Source organism: Panthera uncia (assembly GCF_023721935.1).
Source record: "Panthera uncia isolate 11264 chromosome B3 unlocalized genomic scaffold, Puncia_PCG_1.0 HiC_scaffold_1, whole genome shotgun sequence".
NCBI classification, from domain to species: Eukaryota; Metazoa; Chordata; class Mammalia; order Carnivora; family Felidae; genus Panthera; species Panthera uncia.
In genome coordinates this window covers 95,765,134-95,785,295 of record NW_026057582.1, presented here as the reverse complement: position 1 = coordinate 95,785,295, position 20,162 = coordinate 95,765,134, and the positions used below count along the sequence as shown (strand labels likewise).

The following is a 20,162-nucleotide window of genomic DNA, read 5'->3' as shown; positions in this document are numbered from 1 at the left end:
AAAATCTTGAAAAGAAACCAATTGCCACTGTGAAGTCTCGAGGTCTGAGGAGGGAACCTTAGTTTCCTATTAAAATGTTTTTACCACATGCGTATTAATTAAAAGGGGGTAGGGAGGAGAAAAGGTTTAAATCACCACAAGTCTTTCAAAAATTGTTGGTAACGTTCTCTGAGCTTCAGAGACTCGACCGCTTGGGTCCTAGCGTTGAGGCCGCAGGTTCTCTCTGCCACAGCGCAAGTACTCTGGGGAAGCCAGTCAGTGGCAGGTCTGGGGCAGGCAGTGTCCCAGTGTTAAGGAGTTCCTAAAGACATCCCAGTGTGTGGAGAGTCGGCCAGGGACAAAGAACAAATCACATAAGATAGGAGTAAATGCTGACGTTACAGGGTATGGTAGAGAGGAAAACGACCCGCTGTGAGAACAGCGTTTCTAAGGCGGCGTACCGCCACGTTCCACCTCCCACAGAGAAGGCTGCCAAGCCGACTTTGCAGTTCTGCGCCTGCGCAAAACGGCAGCGCTTTTGCTCGCGCTGCCGCTGAGAGGCGCTGTCACGTTCGGATCGCTTCCCAGGGCCCTCAGGGCCGACGCATGCTCACTATTTCCGGGGTCGGTTACTAAAGAGAACCACTTCCTGTGACGGACTGCGTCACTTCCGCTCGAGTTCGGCGTTTCGTCTGTGAGAGCTCACGCGGTTTCAACATGCGTATTGAGAAGTGTTATTTCTGTTCGGGGCCCATTTACCCTGGCCACGGCATGATGTTTGTCCGCAACGATTGCAAGGTGAGGTCGCCAGGACTGGCGCGCGCTCTGCGACGCTCCCGCGGGCGTGAGGAGCGCCGCTTCAGCGCGTGGTTCCTTTGCACCTGGGGCGTTTGGCTCGCGTTTTCCGCGCTGCCCTCACAAGGGGATGATTTTGTGAGGACCTCCGGCCTCGACCTCCCGCTTTGCGGAGTTTCTCCTTCCTGGTGTCCCGAACCGAGCTGGACACCAGGCGACCCTTGACCGAGGCTGGCTGCGGTGAGGTCCCCGAGTTATTTTAGACAGCTTCGGATGTAGTCTGGGGGTGTGTGGGGGCTGTTTGGTCACTCTTGTACTTGGGCGGAGTTCTTGAATTAAGTAAACTTTGTTGAATGTATGCCCAGTCAAGCATCATTTCTAGGGTCTATGCCCCTAGAGATGAATAAGAGTTGGGAGTGTCCGTAACACTATAGAAATGCTGCATATGGCCTAGTAGTAGTTATGTATTACGAAGTTGCTGGAGGTGAGTTGGGGAGGGTCGTATTTGAAAAGGCTCAGAAAGGCATTTATCTTGGATCTTGAATGTTGCATAAAAAAGTGAGAAGAGGGAATTCTAGGTGGTGGAAGAGTGAACAGTTGAAGAGAGGCACAGCGAAGCAATCTCTTTAGGGAAGTGACTTGTAAATGGTGATCCAGGCCTGGGGTAAGGCTATAAATACACATATATGTAAGTCTACATAAGAAGATATATCTATAAACATAAAATACAAACATAATTATGAGACCTGGTTGTGAAAGACTTTGTGAATAATACATGAATTTGCTTTCTTACATCAGAATGAATCTCTTTCCTCTAACATATTATTTCTCAGCATTTGGATCTAGGACTTTATATTTTAACAGGTGACTTTGTTATGCTAAGGAATTACACTTTCTGCTTCATCACCTTGTATCTATTATAGATGGAAGATATTGACGTCATTAATTAGGAGCAAGGGGTTTTTGCTGAAAGTGTGGGACCAAAACTAGGTTTGGGAACTTGAAAGAACGTGTAGGAGATTTTGAATACCTGCTCTCAGGAACATGATAAAAAATTTATAGCAACTAACTTAATGATCGTTAGGTTGGCGTTTAATTCAGAGTGGGCAATATGGCTTTGTAGATCATCTGGTCATTATAATTTTACGGTTTTTGCCCCGCAGGGCTTATCGGGTGGGTATAGGAATGAGAACAAAAGACCATGGGAGCTATCTAGAGTTGTGTGTTGATTTGGCAGACACAGTGGAAGTTCATGGTGATGAAGTCTGTATTGCTAGCAAGGACAGTATTGAATTGGCTGCGAGCCAGCTTACTCTAGGGAAGACAAGAACAGAGTTGGCTGGGGATATAAGACTCAGAGGCCCTGAAGCACTAAGGAAGATAGGAATCTCGTTTTTTCTGTGTTTATGATGTCCAAATCTGTACCTTCTTTGCTCTAGTCTGAATTTTCCACTGGATAGGGAAATCCTGTTTGTACCAAACAGTGAGGTTACTGAGAGTTCCTAATTCACATCTTTTTTGCTTTCTCATTTAATACTACTGTCATATGCCTAGACAGTTTTGCTAGAAATGTGAGAGTCATCTTTGAAACTTTTACCTTTTTTTTAATCTAGTTACCAAGTCTAGTTACCAAGTCTTAACCTGGCTCTGCAAAGTTTAGTGGTCTTTGCTTTCTTTTTGGCCTCCCACTCTGGTTTCATATTAGGCACTTGTTACTTTTATAGCTTCCTAATAGTTTTTCTGCCTTTTTTCTCTTAGCTTTTGGGACTGTTCTTCCTTCCTTCCATCCTCTTTCCTCTCTTCCTTCTTTCCTTCTTTAATGTTTGTGTATTTTTGAGAGAGAGAGAGAGGTGTGAATGGGGGAGGGGGAGAGAGGAAGACACAGAATCCGAAGCAGGCTCCAGGCTCCCAGATAACAGCACAGAGCCTGATGCAGGGGTCAAACCCATGAGCAGTGAGATCATGACCTGAGCTGAAGTTGGAGGCCCAACCGACTTGAGCCACCCAGGCTCCCTGGGACTGTTTTTCATAGAGACCTCCCCTTTTACGCTTCTTAGGTATTTTCTTAAGGGTACAATTAGTGTTAATATTCCATATTTTTATATACTTTTCAAACATAAAAAATACATGCACCCTTAATGAGTGCTTAATAAGTATTCAGTCAGTGGAGTTTAAGAGTTGAAGAACTTTGAAGCTGAGGTATTAGATCATTTAATCTGCCTGTTGAAGACTGAGGATGATAGAGGAGTATCTTAAGAGGGAAACTTGAGCCTATGAAGCTTTGCCTCACAATCCATCCACTACTCACCCACCACTTCCTTTTTTTATATTTCCATTTTACTTACGTATGACTATTGTATATAGTTTTATCCCATTGTTTATGCCCTACCCTGATCTCAATCTCTTCATTGTAAAGTGAGACTTTATTCCAATGCTGTCCTAACCTTCTCAAGATAGAGTATGATGTTTTAATTATTCTTGTATCCCTAGTACCTGGTAATATCAGACACATAGTAGATCTTTCTTATTGGTTGAATTCCCTTCGTAGCTCCATTGATTCCAGTCTTTTCAGGTACTTTATTGTGCTTTTCAGTTAACATCTATTAGATACAGAGTTCAAATAGACTTCTCTATGTATAACTTTCCATTGGCTCAGTTTGGAATTGAGGAGATCCAGGACAAGTTCAAACCTCTCATTAGGTGTATCTCAGAAATGGGGACTTGTCTAGGAGTTATCTAGTAGGCATTAAATGTAGGAGGATTTTACTGTAAAAGTCCTTTGGGCTAAAAATACAAAATTACTGATATGAATTCATGGTGGGGTACTCCAGGAGATCCATTGTATTCTTAGATTTCTACTTGCTTTGAAACTTATTCAATAATACAGGCATGTTTTGACCCATGTCTCTTAGGAGAGGGCTCTCCAGGAGGTACTGACCCAGATCAGATTAAATTAGTATTGGCTTTTTTTTTTTTTTTTTTTTTTTCTGAGTGAGAGGGAGGGAGAGGGAGGGCCAGGAGGGGACAGGGAGGAACAGAGGAACACACACACACACACACACACACACACACACAGAAAGAGAGAGAGAGAGAGAGAGAGAGAAAGAAAGAAAGAAAGAAAGAAAGAAAATCCCAACAGGCACCATGCTCGGTCCCAATGTGGAACTCCATCACATGACCCTGGGATCCTGACCTGAGCCGAAATCAAGAGTTGAATGCCCAACTGACTGAGCCACCCAGACGACCCTAGTATTGACTATTTCTAAGAAAACTGTGTTCTAGTGTATATAGGGACCTGCTTGAATTTCCCCATAGAACAAAGTGTACATAAAATGAAAAGTATTTTGGCAGGGCGCCTGGGGGGGCTCAGTTAAGCATCCGACTTTGGCTCAGGTCATGATCTCATGGTTCATGAGTTTGAGCCCCGCTTTGGGCTCTGTGCTGACAGCTCGGAGCCTGGAGTCTGCTTCGGATTCTGTGTCTCCTTCTCTGTTCCTTCCCTGCTTGCGCTCTCTCTCTCTTTCAAAAATAAATAAAGATTAAAAAAAAGAAAAGTATTTTGGCTTGTGATATATATGCAGGTTTGTGATGTATACACAAAATTTGAAATGTTTATACTTCATTTTGACCTTTTTTATACTTAATTAGACCTAGAAGATAGGTCACATCTTCTAGGTGTGATGATTCACCTTAATTTTCTTTGCCAAGATCCATATACTCCTAAGTAGTACTTTTTCTTCTCAGATTTCCTGTACACATACAAATTGCATTGTGTTTGGAGACATTACAAAGTAACAAAATATGCATTTTAGACTTATAATGAGTCCTAATTAGCCATTTCACGGGCATATTGAAGCATCATTAAACTTTAAGTTAGCACTGTTAAAGGATAATATCTTCTGGGATGAAGGTGGAGAATTAGAGTATTGAAGAATTTCCTACTATGAATACATATTTTAGAAAACAAATCTGTAGCCAGTTAGTTGCTTTTTTGAAATTATTTTGTGGTTTTAACAAAAAGGATGGAAAGAACAAAAAGGGATTCACAGGAGTTGTTTGAAACTACCCCCACCTCCCACGTTGAGGTATATAGAAAGTGAATTTTGAGAATTATTATTAAGTGGGCAGAGATTTAAATAAGTGACTTTCCTTGCAAATACCATTTTTTATTTAAGATGACTGTAAGGTTTTACTGTTAATCTATAAACATGACTGGTAGTTTTTTAACCATATTATTTTGGGGGCCCTTAGCCTTTAGCTGTGATATTTGATAGTCAGGTTTTAGTCAAAAAATAGTTCAATTTACATTTAATCTTACATGTCTACATGTATTTCTAAGTGGTGTTGTAAGAGGAAATTGTGAGTACAACCATTGTCATTTTTCAGACTTTGCAGTATATTTTGTCTGGGCAGGGGTAACATCCTACGATAGAAAAAATCGTAATGTTGACTTTCCACTATTTTAACTTTTCTTATAGGTGTTCAGATTCTGTAAATCCAAGTGTCATAAAAACTTTAAAAAGAAGCGCAATCCTCGCAAGGTCAGGTGGACTAAAGCATTCCGTAAAGCAGCTGGTAAAGAGCTTACAGTGGTGAGTATAGTTAGCTTTCAATGGAATTTTTACAGTTTTTAAATTTTTAACTTTTACAGGGGAGGGCATATAATTTAATTAACTATAACAAAGCTTCCTGTGATGAGAATTGGTAAGTGATTTATTTGGGTTTGGTTCTGTTAATAATCTAATTCTCACATGATCCTAAAAACGATAAATCGGTAGAATTTTGAAAAGGAAAAAAATTCCTAATTCATTTTTTGAACGTGATTTTCCTTGTTCTCAGAAAACCATTTTTTAGCTCCTGCAAACAAAAAGGAAAATCATTTAAATAGATTGAGATGAAGTTGAAAATTGCTACTCAAGGATTTTGAGACAAAGCCAAGAGATTAATTAAAGGATTCATCACCAACATTAAGGGTTCTGAAAAGATTTGTAGTAGACTCATTTATCAGTTTCTGGATTTCCTTACAGGACTTTGAGAACAGAGAAATTAGTTAATAGTGTTGGTAGAAGGAGGAATAGTGGATAATCAAGGGTGAGAGAATATCATGCATGAGTCAGCCATCATCAGGTTGTTGGTACTGAGTTGGTATAAGGGCCTGGTGAAGCTAGTTCACATATGACCCATATAAAGGAGGAGGTGAAAGCTGCTGCATAAGCCTCCTTTGAGGGAGGAAGACCTTTAAACTGTTCCTTCCCTCCTTGTTTGACTTTCCCACCTCTCTACTCCTTAAGGGCAGTGTCTAAGCAATTGCAGTGAAGCCTTTTCCTGGCTTCCTTAATACTCCTCGTTTTCCATGAATGAGGAGGATGTATTTTGACAAGATGCAAAGCCAAATCACAATTATTGTCACAAAAATGATTTCTGGTATGGATGAGAATAAACTTAGCACTTCAAATGCAAGTGACAACTGCATGAATGAAGAGTGGATGCCAGTCACAGTCATCTGCTGGTGACCAGTTACCTTGTCATTGCTGAGGTTATTGTGACTGAGTAGGTCACGTGTATATAAATGAAATAGGTAAATACAGAGTTAATGCTGTTCCATGTGCCTATCTCACATAAATTTGAAAACTAAGAAACATACCTATAGTTTTTCTAAGAGAACTATAGCTTTTCTAAAATTGTTTCTCATGTTTTAAGGTAAATAGAATTATTAACTGTCAAAATACCAAGTACATTTAAAGGGCACCTGAAGAATTTCTGGGAGAGAATTATGTCATGCAGAGTAGCACCACATTTATTTGAAGATGTGTAGTTATATAGCTTTATGCTATAACAAAGGTATATAAGTGTTGAGATATATGAACATACATGATAGGTTTTTAGGTTGAACCATATGAAATTCTCAATGTTTGACTCATTTTGATCCTTGAAAAGTAGTAATTCATATGGTTCAGCCTCATAGAAAGTTTTCTGCCTGTGAGTCTCATCTAGGAACTGGAAATTAGGGAGGCCTCTTCAGTTTTTTTATAATCTCCTTGATTGTTATATGCCCCTCTGAAGGATGGGGCTAATACTACTTCCTCCCGATGTCCTCTTAAGAATCACTGGTGTACAGATTGGTATTTTCAGTAGGGCTGTCTTATACATCTGGTGTGAAAAGGAGAAAAAGTATGAAAACTTGGGTTTGCTGGGGCCACCCTGGGGAAATCTTAATATGTGTCCATGGTTTGAAATACTTGGAACCCTTGTGAAAAGGAGAATAAAGTTTTAAGTAATGCTTCCTCTGTATCTCCCTTAAAACCATTATTTTTCCCTCTCTTACAGGATAATTCATTTGAATTTGAAAAACGTAGAAATGAACCTGTTAAATACCAGCGAGAGCTATGGAATAAAACTAGTAAGTCACAAAGGAATACCGGGAATTTTAGAGACTTGTTTGGGATATTACCTTGAATTTAATGTTTTATGTTGCTTAAATGTTTTCATTGATTAGCTTTTATTCTTTATCTTTGTTTTACTAGTTCTGTTGTACTTGCATCTTTTGTTATAAACTGCCCCAAATCCTTTTCAGAATTGGCTGATACATGCATTATAAAAATAATGTAATTATTAGATATGATTTGAAGTGCCTACACAGATATAAAAATACCTAAAAATCTGAGAAAAAATAGAAGTGGAGAATAGTTTTTTGGGGTGAGTGTGGCATAGTTAAAATATACACAAAAGTTAACACTTTTTTTTTCATTTATTTTGAGAGAACGTGCACATGCTGTGTGCACTTGATTGGGGAAAGGGGCAGAGAGAGAGAGAGAGAGAGAGAGAATCCCAAGCAGCCTCTGCACTGTCAGTACAGAGTCTGATGTGGGGCTTGAACTTACGAACTGTGAGATCAAACCTGAGCCAAAATCAAGAGGCAGATGCTTAGCTGACTGAGCCACCCAAGTGCCCCAACCTAACACACTTTATAAGTTTAGATAATTTAGTTTAGGGATATAAACATTTGGTATACTTTACAAAATGTAATGCTTCTGTAAAATTAAAAAGTGTAGCACCTAAGGTGATAATTACATTTTCTAACAGAACTTCTAAGTGCATGACTTAGGTATAAGTGGAGCTATAGGCTGCTGAAGTTAAAAGCAATGGTAACTAGTCCTTGTCTTTTTTTTTCCCTCTTTTTCCTGAAGTAGGCAGAGACTTTAGTGAAAAAAAAAAAATGCCATATGTAGTAAAACTAAATTTCTTAAGTTAGCTTGTAGATGACCCTTTGCGTATGTTTGAGGTCCTTGTCCCTGACTTTTCTTCTCCCCATGCCTGTCTTACGTGTTCTTTAGCCATTTATATAGTCTTGGGTGTGGAGGTGATATAGTTGGTTTGTTATTTAGAAGTCTCCAGGGCTTGGGGTCCTGTAGACTTTATCAGTCTTGAATGGGTCATAGTCAGGGCATCCTTTTCATCACCTTTTGCCCAGTCACAACACTTCAGGGGAGGAATTGAAAAATTGGGGCCTTTGTAGTAGTATTTGACACTCTCTAAAGCTTTATCTTTCTGGACTATGTGAAGAATTTAGACTCCAGTTTTGGAATTGCCTTTCCACATAACCTTGGTGTTTTGTTTCTTTTAAATAAGGTCTTTCCCTCTGTTTTGCAATTAGAGGAAGAGTTAATTTCTGGAAAGCAGTTGAATATACTGGGTTTATTTGATAAGGAAATAATGCTGATTTAAACTCAAGGATTTCTAAAGAGATTAATGGGATTCTTTTTTTTAATTGAGGTATAAATGACATAGAACATATTAGTTTCAGGTATACAGTGTAATAATGATTTGATACTTATATATATTGTGAAATGACAAAGTCTAGGTATCCATCACCACGCATTATTACAAATTTTTGGTAAGAATTCTTAAAATGATTCTAAAAGACAAACTTGTCAGAGATGTTATTAGAAGGTCCGAAAGCATTTTTATATCCCATTGAATTTTATTTAATTTTGGACTTTATTTTCTTTGTTACTATTTGAGAATAGCAGCTCCAGATCATTTTTACATATTTTATAACTATTACTTGGTGGAGATTCAGTTTGATGTTGAAACAGGTGAATATTTTAGTTGTCTGTGGATATTCAGTTACTATGACCCTCTGTGCTGGTTTCCTGTTATTAACACTGTTCCTGAAAGATACAATTGTGTATCGTAAGACTTCATGTATTTTAACAATAAGTACTTAGTCTTGCATACAAAGATGAAGAGGGCACATATAGTCCCTGCTCTTCTGATGCACTTCACTGAGTATTCCTATTTTATTGTTTCTCTTACACAGTAACTGGTTCATATGTTATCAGTCACTGCCCCACTTATTTATACATATGTAAATTTTTAAAAAATTTTTTATTTATTTTTGAGACACAGAGACAGAGTGCGAGCAGGGGAGGGGCAGAGAGAGGGACATGCCGAATCTGAAACAGGCTCCAGGCTCTGAGCTGTCAGCACAGACCCCACGAATCATGAGATTATGACCTGAGAAAGTCGGACGCTTAACCTACTGAGCCACCAAGGCACCCCTACATAAGTAAATTCTATAAGCAGCAGTGCTCTATTGAGGGTTCCCTTCCCCCCACCCCCCGCATAGATTCTATTATCCTTTCCTTTTGAGATCCTAAAAGTAGACTTTTCGTAGAAAACTTTCTCAGTAGACAGTATGAGTCTTTTGGAACTTAAAACTATTTCCTACTGCACAGTTAATAAAAACTTTTGGTAGTATTCCAAAAAAACATGTTACTCTTCTAAAAGGTTTGTTGATTCCCCACACCCTCTATTTCAGTATCATCAGGTCTGAAGCTAATCTGTTGGCAGTTTTATATTCATTGCTTACGTTTTTGAATTGTGGAAAGGTGTGGACTGAGCAACTTTTGTTAAGATGCTGGTGTCCACAGAAACAGCAGGAGAACTTCAAAAACAAGAATCCTAGGAAGAAAAGTTTGTATTTTATCCTTCAGGTCTTTGTATTGCAGGTCAATTTTAATATCAGGTGTTTCCTGGGGCACCTGGGTGGCTCAGTTGGTTAAGTGTTCGACTTTGGCTCAGGTCATGATCTTGCTGTTCATGAGTCTAGCCCCATGTCAGGCTCTGTGCTGATAGCTCAGAGCCTGGAGGCTGCTTTGGATTCTGTGTCTCCTTCTCTATGCCCTTCCCCTGCTCATTCTCTGTCTCTTTTTCTCTCAGAAAAATAAACATTAAAAAAAAATCAGGTGTTTCTTACATTAAAAATTTTTCAGTCTTCTGCAATATTTGGAAAGGTAGTGTCTTATTCTTTGGAGAGGATTTACCTGCCACTTTTTTGAAAAGTTTACTTATTTTGAGAGAAAGAAAGCATGCATGTGTGTGTAGGGGGAGAGGCAGAGAGAATCCCAAGCAGGCTGTCAGCCCAGAGCCTGAAGTAGGGCTTGTTCTCATGAGCCCTGAGATTGTGACCTGAGATGAAATGGAGTTGGACGCTTAGCCGATTGCACCACCCAGGTGCCCCTACCTGCCACTGCTCTTTATTTCCCTTCTGAGTAGCTTTAAGGTATAGAAATACTTTTGAGTACCAGAACTTGGCCATATTTTTGTTGAAAGTAAAGAAAGAAAATAGTTACATATTTAGCATGAGCAGATTTAAAGTTGACTCTGTCTTAGATTATTCATGTAGACATTATCTTAATACCAGTGGCTCCATGAGACCTTTGGGGGATCTTGTTAAAATGCAGATTGCGATATAGCATGTCTCGGTGGGACTTAAGATTCTGCATTTCTGACATGCTTTCATGTGGTATCAATGTTGGCTGGTCCCCAGATTACACTTAAATGATTTTATTTTGACATATTTTTAGACTGAACAGAAAAGCTGCAGAATTCTGATATCCTTCATCTTTGATTCCTCAAATGTTATTAAATTTACCATTCTCTGTCCTTTGTTTTCCTTTTATAATATTTTGAAGTTTTTAAGTTGCATATGTAATGTTTTTATCCCTAAGTAGTTTAGTAGAAAGAGTATTTCCTGAAAAATAGAACATTCTTGTAAATAACCATAGCATAGTTTTTAAAATTAAGAAATTAACATTGGTACAGTATTATCATTTAATCTTAGACCTGTGGAGGAATAGTACAGGTCATGTCTCTTTGGTGTCTATGAATTTGAAACAGTTCCCAAGTTTTTATATTTTATGATACTGACAGATTTAAAAAAATTTTTTAATGTTTATTTTTGGGGGAGAGAGAGACAGAAAATGAGTGGGGGAGGGGCAAGAGAGAGGGAGACCTAGAATCTGAAGCAGGTTCTAGGTTTTGAGTTGTCAGCACAGAGCCCAATGTGGGGCTTGAACCCACAAACTGTGAGATCATGACGTGAGCTGAAGTTGGATGCTTAACTGAGCCACCCACGTGCACTGATATTGATGGTTTTGAAGAGTATGGGTCAAGTGTTTGGTATAAAGTCCCTTAATTGACTTTTGTTTGATACTGCCTCAGTGTTAGATTTGGGTAATGGACGTTTGGCTGGAATACCATAGATGGGGTGCTGAGTTCTTATCGTTGTGTCCTATTAGGAGCTACCTCCTGCTGTCCATTGGTCTTATTACTGGCTGTGTTAACTTTGATCATTGTTTAAGGTGGCATCTTACAGGTTTTTTTACTGTATTTTATCCTTTATAAAGTATATTGGTGATGTTTTAAGATTACTTGAATATCCTGCTATTCTTCAGATCCACAGAGTAGAAGTTGTTAGATTGGGAGTGTGTTGCCCAGTCTGGCGGCCACTGACCACAGGGGTTACGCTTAAAATGTGGCTATTCTGAATAGAGATTTGCTGTAAATTTAAAAAAAATTTTTGTTTTTTAACATTTATTTTTGAGACAGCATGAGCAGGGGAGGGGCAGAGAGATAGACACAGATTTTGAAACAGGGTCCTGGCTCTGAGCTATCAGCACAGAGCCTGATGCGGGGCTTGAATTCATGAACTGTGAGATCATGAACTGTGAGATCATGACCGAGTCGAAGTGGGATGCTTTTAACTGAGTCACCCAGGTGCCCTGAAATTTGCTGTAAATGTAAAATACGTGGTTTTTGAAGACTTTATATGAAAACAAACATAAAATTCCTCAGTAATTTTTGTATTATGTTGAAATGACAGTATTTTGGATATATTGGATAAAAACAAGATACATGACTAGATTTTGACTTTTTAAATGTGGCTGCTAGAAAATGTCAAATTACATGTATGGTTTGTCTTAATCTTAGTGCTAATGTAGATTGTAGAGCATAGTTTGATTTAGCCCCTCCACACATTTCCCAAAACTATTGGATTTTAGTGGTTGAGAACATGGCAAATTGATTGGTTCATTCTACCAGTATTCATCATGTGCAGATCATATCCCAGGCACTTAGAGGAAAAAGTAGTATTTATTACCAGAATGGTGCCTTTTTTTTTTTTTTTTTTTTTTTTTTTTTTTATTAACGGAGAGGACAAGGTAAGAATGAGATTTGTTGCCCTTAATCCAAATTCTTAAAGTTTGGGCTGGTTTAAAGTAGAAGGAAAATTTAGTAGCAGTAAAGACTTTTGTAAAATAAAAATTAGAGCTGTATTTGTGAAAGATAGCTGACATCACTGTTAACTCTAAGAGTACCTACCTTCTTCAGCTATTTTAGTAGGGATTGTTTGTGCAGTGAGGGTTTCATTTAAGCCATTTCTAAGTCAGAATAAAGTGATTATTAAAGTTCTTGCTTGAATGTGCAAAAATATGTAACTCTTATTTTTTTTGTAGTTGATGCAATGAAGAGAGTTGAAGAGATCAAACAGAAACGCCAAGCTAAATTTATAATGAACAGGTATGAACATGTGTAGAGTAACTCTTGAAAAAATAATTACTAGTAGAAATCCAGGGAAATTTTTCTCACATAACTTCAGAAAACTTGCTAGAATAGTATAAAGAACTCTTGTATATTCTGGTAGCATTTTGACACATTTACTCTGTCCTTGTCTCTATGTAAGTTGAAGACATGATACCCTTTTTCTGAGTATATTTCTATGTATATATTCTAAAAATAAGAACATGTTTCTTAGATACCTATCATATAATTACCCAAATCAGAAAATTAACATTGAATGATATGGTTATATAACCTACAAACCTTATTTAAATTTCACCAGTTCCAGTAGCAACAGAAAACCCTGGATCTTGCATTGCATTTAGTGGTCCTATCTCCTCAAGCTCCTTTAGTTTGGACAGTTTCTCCTCTTAAATGACATTGACATTTTTGAAGAATACAGGTCAGTTATATTATAGAATCTTCCTCAGTTTGTGTTTATCTTATGTTTTCCTCATGATTAGATTCAGATTAGGTACTTTTGGCCAGAGTATCATAGAAATGATTATACATAAGGACACATATAGCAGGAGCCACATATTGTTTCAAGTGATTGATCACTTGGTTAAGGGGGTGTCTGCCAGTTTTTTCCACTCCATTGAAAAGCTCTTTTCTTTCTTTTTGATCAGTACATATCTTAGGGGAAAACATTGACCCTCTGCAAAGTTCCTCAAACTGGTACCTGGTTCAGTAATTTTTTCTTTTATTAGTTGTCTTTCTCATATAAAGGAGCTTTTCCCTTTTCCAGTTTCAAAATGTATTCCTTTATTCATGTATCTGTGTGTATTCATTGATTCTTCTGGTATTCAAGGGGTGATAATTGTCATTATTTATTTTGATGTTGTAAGTGCTCCATATAGGCTACTGGGCATCCCTTCAGGCAGGGTCCCATTTCATTGTCAATTTCCTCATCTTTGGGTGCTTTCTTGATTGATGGCTAAGAAGATGTGGCCTCATCTTATACTTACCTGGCCTGGAATTGGCTATTTCTTTAGAGCAGGGATTTTTTTTTTTTTTTTTTTTTAACAGGGTCTACACGTGTAAGCAGGGGAGGGGTAGAGAGAGGAGAGCGAGAATCCCAAGCAGGCTCCATGCTATCAATGCAGAGCCCACGCCAGGCTAGATCCCATGAACCATGAGATGAAGAGTAGGACACTTGACAGACAGCCACCCAGGTGTCCCAGGAGCATTTGTTTTTGATCACATTACTATTTAGTTTGTCATAGAAAAGCATGTGCCGACAGCTTTCTGGCTTTAAAAAAATGTTAAAGTGATATAGAAACAAAAGCTAAATGTTTGAGAACTAGTCTGTTAGCATGTTTGGCTCACATACATGTGTTTTGTGTTCTTGTATTACTGATCAGAAAAATTAGCACAGAGACTATTTCGTTTGAGGAGAAAAGATCTAGGTACTTTAGCATTTGAGAGGTTTGCACTATATCCGTATAATAGACATTGATGTCTGACATTTAATTCTTCAATCACATTTCTTCATTCACTAAGCAAATATATATTAATCCCCAGTTTATTCCTAAGTACTAGGGATACAGTCAATGAACCAGTGGTAGTGTAAGAATTTCTTAAGCGAATTAGGAACTAGAAAATAATTTTGAGTTCTTATTGCTAATCCCTGGCTAAAATTATTTTGATAAATTAGGAATTAATGTCTTTTAAAGAAATTTTAGTAACTAGTTTTGGCTTTTATGTGTTGTGTCCTAGATTAAAGAAAAATAAAGAATTACAGAAAGTTCAGGACATCAAAGAAGTCAAGCAAAACATTCATCTTATCCGCGCCCCTCTTGCCGGTAAGTGCTGTATTACACAGAAGTTCTCTTTCAGTAGAGAAATCAAGAGTCAGGATTGTTGTGGTCGGGTTAAGTGGGTGCTAGTCAACTTTTTATGGGCATTTTTTCATGTAAATATCACATTTATGATATGACTTTGTTTATAACTTATTCATTGTATTGCCCAGTTCTAATTTATTGCAAATGGTGTTTTTCTTCCCTTCAGAAAAATCTTGTATTCCATAAGCTAGTCATATTTGAGTATTAATGTAATGGATTTTTGCCTATTTCATACTTTTTATTAAATAAGTGTTTTTTTATTAGTGGTTTTCCAACTTTGGTTGGTATGGGAATTGTGCAGCTTAGGATAAATACAGAGGCCCAGGCCTTTTGAGTCTGAGCTTCTGTTCGCTTAGCTTTCTGGGTTCTGATACTACTGTTTGTATTAAAACTTTAAGTTAAAATTTTTTTTTTTTTAACGTTTATTTATTTTTGGGACAGAGAGAGACAGAGAATGAACGGGGGAGGGGCAGAGAGAGAAGGAGACACAGAATCGGAAGCAGGCTCCAGGCTCCGAGCCATCAGCCCAGAGCCTGACTTGGGGCTCGAACTCCCGGACCGTGAGATCGTGACCTGAGCTGAAGTCGGATGCTTAACCGACTGAGCCACCCAGGCGCCCCTCTCTTTAAGTTTATATAACTTGCCTATAGTCACTCATTTGGGCAGTTGTTTGTGTGCATAGTTTCTTTTGTGGTGCTAGAAAACCAGTCTTCACTCAGCTGGCACCAAATACCATCTGTTATATGATTTACTTATGCAGATTACCTGAAGGGAGAGAAATTTTGGTGAGATTTAGTTCAAGAGTTAATTCCTGTGAATGATTCCATGTCGAAACCTTACTAAGGTCAAATTCTGTAACTATATGTTGAATAGATAAGTATTTAACGAGTTAATTGTTGTACCAACTTTTATTAAAATAGGCAAAATCTTGGAGCATTTGTTTCACATATAGACGATGTGAACTTACACCCAGAACAACGGTAATGAACTGTTGTTATGTAACTTTTTAGGTAACCCTCTTAGGGTAGGTAAGTACACTATAAAGAACAGAGACCTTGGAGCCAGAGGGCCAGGGTTCAAATTCTCTCTTGAGCTTACTGGGCTTACTGAATGATCTGGGACAATTTTATCCGTCTCTGGGTCTGTGTTCTCTCATATTTAAAATGCATGTTAGGGTGAAATGAATAAATGTGTATGGAATGCTTATTTTATGTATGACATATCATAAGACCTGTGTGGGTTTGGTTACTATTCTTAAATTTCTTAGAATTGGCTATTTTAAACCATCTAAGATCCTTTATAAAATGTTGGTAAGTGTTCTGCAAGGTTACAGTGGATTGATATATTTTTTTTAATTTATTTTTAAAGGCAAAGGAAAGCAATTGGAAGAAAAAATGGTGCAGAAATTACAACAGGATGTGGACATGGAAGATATTTCTTAAAGATCTCACTATTTCTATTAGTGCATTTGAAAATCTCCTTAGGAGACCAAGAACTTCTAAATGATCTTTTATATTTTACATAAGGTCACTCAAATGAAAGGTATTTAAAAATACATCTCTTCTACGTTGCTCATTGCTGTCTGTAAAATATCAGATATTATGGATGTTAGATTGCATTTCCATTGTTAAACCTTCACTGATACTTACATTTATGTAAGTCATGCAACTTCTCTTTGTAAATACAGAAGTGAAGTGTAGACATAAAATGTTCCTGCCATTTGGGTAATGGCACTATGCAGTGCCATTATGGCACTACGGAAGAACTAATGACAAAAATATATTTTACATATCCCTAGCCATAAATTTTCTTTGCAGTAAAATATTAATTTTACTTTATTAATATTATAGAAGGGGGCTTAAAACAAGGAACTAAAACAACCTGTATGTATGATAATTAGCCTTAAGTAATCTTTTATTTTGATTTCAGTATTTGTTTCGGTTTCTTAGAAGAGTATATGAAGCCTAATTATGTTGGAGGTGAGAGCTGAATAGCTTTTTCCTGAAATGGCACTCTATACTTTCATTTTGGGGAACACTCAATTCTGAGATTCCTGATAGAACCAGATTTTTTTTTCCAGCTTAGCAGTGGTTTAAAAGTGGAAGAATCCCAGTGCCTTTTAGGATGTTGTGTGGTTCCATTTAAAAAGCTCCTAATTGTTTTTGGATAATAGAATTTACGGTTTTTGTGTCACAAATTATTTGGACCTAAGTTCATATTTTTTGTTTAAAAGCTACTAAAAAACTATTCGTTAGCAGGAAGAAAATAACTCCCACATAGTACTGAAGTAGGAAATACAATTAAAAATATATACTGAATAATGTTTTTATATTTATACATTTTTTGCAACTTTAAGGATATTAAGTAACTCACTTTTCACATTTTTAAGGACAGAACTTAGAATAAATTATAATCTTAGGGTTATAAAATTATAAAGTAATGGCTAAATTTTTACTTCAGTATTAGTGAAAAAGTGATCACTGGACAAATGTTCAGGACAAAGATCTGAATTCCAGTGTGATTTTTGCCCTTGTGTTCTTATTTGTTAAATATGGGTCATTGGTAGACAACATTATTGATAAAACAATTAGGGGAATTGGTATATGAACTCAAAGACATTTGTTAAATTATTTGAAGTTTGTACTCCATACTAGATTTATGTTTGTTTTAATATGAACATGTTTAAGGGGTGCCCAGGTGGCTCAGTCGGTTAAGTATCCGACTTTGGCTCAGGTCATGATCTCACAGTTCATGGGTTGAACCCTATGTCAGGCTCTGTGCTGACAGCTCAGAGCCTGGAGCCTGCTTCAGATTCTGTGTCTCCCTCTCTCTCTGCCCCTCCCCCACTCATGCTTTGTCTCAAAAATAAACATTAAAAAAATTAAAAAAAATCAACATGTTTAAGATCACATACTGTCAGATTTCCTACCCTGAGACCATCAATTTGGGAAATTGAGCTGAAAAGAGAACTGTTTGGTTATTAAACTTTGAGATGCAGTATCAGTTCTTCCTAACTGTCAGGAATTCATAGTATTTTGAGATCCCAGATATCTTTATAAACTGTATGGATGCAGATGCCACCGTTCCCCCCTTCCCTCCTCTGCAGCTCTTTAAGTACGGTTCTATGACTGAGTTGTCCCTTTAAAATGTTGCCTGAGAAGTGGCATGGTACAGTGTTGTTTCTGTTTGTCTGATTGAGACCTCTGCTGGGCAGTTAGTGTAACACAAAAGCATAAAATTTTCCTGACCTTTGCTTCATAGAACTTATGTATTCTTCAATTGTTTAAGGGTAATATAACTTTGGAAGTCATAGAAAAGAATTTGCTTACACATTTGCCTTATAAAACCTTGTAGGATAGCAGAAAAAACTCATTAAGGGACACTTGGCTGGCTTAGTAGAGTATGCAACTCTTGATGTTGGGGTTGTGAGTTCGAGCTCCACCCTGGGAGTAGAATTTACTTAAACTCATTAAGTCTTATTTCTTAAAAATAGAAAACCTTGAAAGATGTTTATGTTATAGAAATAAGTTCCATAAGGACTGGCCTCTTTCCTAACATTCCACAAAGTAGCACTCTTCTTTTCTAGTTGGAAGAATTTTTAGGTAACTTGCCTTCTTATCACATAGATGGAGTAGGCAGTGTTTTGTATTCATGCAAGTGCCTATGTGTAGAAGGGATTTACCTGGAGCTTCAGATACTGTCTTAAGTCCCAGTGATTGCTCTAAGAGAGGACTGTACAAGTTACTTGAGTGATGCTCAACCTGTGTGTTGGTTTTTTCATTGAATAAATGGAAATGATAGTATGACTACAGGATTTTTTATGAGGATCCAGGTAATATATGCAAAATAATCATTTCAAGGCCACTCCCATAATAGGTAGTATTGAATTCTTAGCTGTTAGGATTGGCTTTGTGACCACACAAAACTTACAGGCAATGGGCTTTGCCTTGGGAGAAAGGTGGAGGGTATTAGGGTTTGGGGATAGCTGTCATTAAATTGGGTACAGTGCACTTAGTCCACAAAGCCAGAGTTATGTAGGGCTTAAAATGTTAATTTTAACTTTTAATTTCACCTAGAAAAATCAGTTATTTAGAGCATCTTATTCCCCATTCTGTTAGGAAGATTGGGAGGGGGAAATCCATTTCTGATTTGTCAGCTCATGATTTAAACAGTGAATTGTCACCCATAATATCAAGGGTTAATTTATGTAAGACAGTTTATCCCCCCCACTAATCCTTCTTACATTTTAAAAGGAGATTGAAAAAAATCAGACTTTAATTATACAGATGTATAGTATACATTGTAATATTGAATGAATGCTACCTGGTAAAAATTAGCACAGTAGCCTGCTGAATTAAAAGTGTTCAAAAGATAAGGGGGAAAAGTCACTATCAAAAAAGAGAACACAGTTTCAAAGTCTTTTGCTTTTGGAAAATTCTTTCTGTATTCTTTTTTTTTTTTACATATAACAGAATTGAAAATATAACTCACACATTTTGCCCTGCATGTTTTTGTTTTGAGTATCAGTTAGCCTTACGTTGATTTGAATTTTTTGGTCAGTTGAATTTCTTTGTGAAGAAGTGACTTTTTAAGAATATATTCTCATGTTCTGAATGTAAGAATCTCTACTTTCTGGTGCCACTGGTGAGCCTTTGGCTTAAGCTGTCCTGCTCCAAAATTTTTCTTGGCTTTTATAACTTAACTGAATCCATCATATAGGGATTGAAGGTGATATTTGTGCTTTGTAACCTTCCCTAAGGTATCAGTTACTGTATCTCATTCTGTAACCTCTAGTTTTGTGGCTGCCCTTTGATCTTGCTAATAGATTCCTTTTCAACATTTGTGATAAAGGCTTGACTAATAGACATCTCCATCCTGTTCAGCAAATCCAGGCAGCTCATTTTATCATAATCTCCAAGGGTCCAGGGATGGTTTCTATCTTATCCCAGGCACATATTAAGTACCTGGTGCCTGGAAGATGCTTGATAGTTGTGACTAAGTGGAAAATTAGTGTGTAGCTACATGCTAGGTTTACTGGACGGTTTTTTTGTTTTTTGTTTTTTTTAAATAACCAGTAACTTCAAAGATACAAAAGATAAATTACCAGCAGTGAGCTGCATTAAGAAAGGAAGCATTCTGTGACTTCAGCATTATTCAAATCTGTTAGGAAGACTTGCTTAAGAGCAGTGTTTGCCTTGGGTGGCATACCAGATTTTGCTTAGGTCTACTTCTTTAGTGGCGATAGATCAACCTGCATTTCTGGGTTTGGCTGGAGCATTCCCATGTCAGGAAATCCTACGAAGGACTCAACATAAGCTGTTATTGTTATGGCAGTCATAGAGTATAAAAACATAAATAAGGACAATGAATTGGGAAGAATCTATTAATACCTCAAGAGTACTGTTCCAAAGTAATGTTAACCAAACAAAAAATAACAGACAGGCTCTTTAGTATTTTGAGGAACTCAGTTTTCAGAATGACAGCTTTTAAATACTTGCTTTAGTCTACTACAGTAAAGTGCTAATATGTTTAGTTTGGTGGCAAGCTGTGGACTCTTAGGAACACCAGTGAAAAGTATGCCATTCTAGTCAGTTATTCCACACAGTTTTCTAGTGTGCATCTAATGAGACTTCCATATTTCCT

At 37.4% G+C, this 20,162-nt stretch overlaps 1 protein-coding gene across 1 annotated transcript; it reads left to right on the top strand.

The window, feature by feature from the left end:
* The first annotated feature begins 625 nt into the window (after positions 1–625).
* RSL24D1 (ribosomal L24 domain containing 1) lies at positions 626–16,591 on the top strand. Its single transcript, XM_049613650.1, has 6 exons — positions 626–777; positions 5,253–5,366; positions 7,102–7,174; positions 12,573–12,636; positions 14,395–14,480; positions 15,888–16,591. The coding sequence occupies exons 1-6, from the start codon at positions 697–699 to the stop codon at positions 15,959–15,961; spliced, it is 492 nt and encodes a 163-aa protein (XP_049469607.1). The 5' UTR covers positions 626–696; the 3' UTR covers positions 15,962–16,591.
* The last annotated feature ends 3,571 nt before the right edge of the window (positions 16,592–20,162 follow it).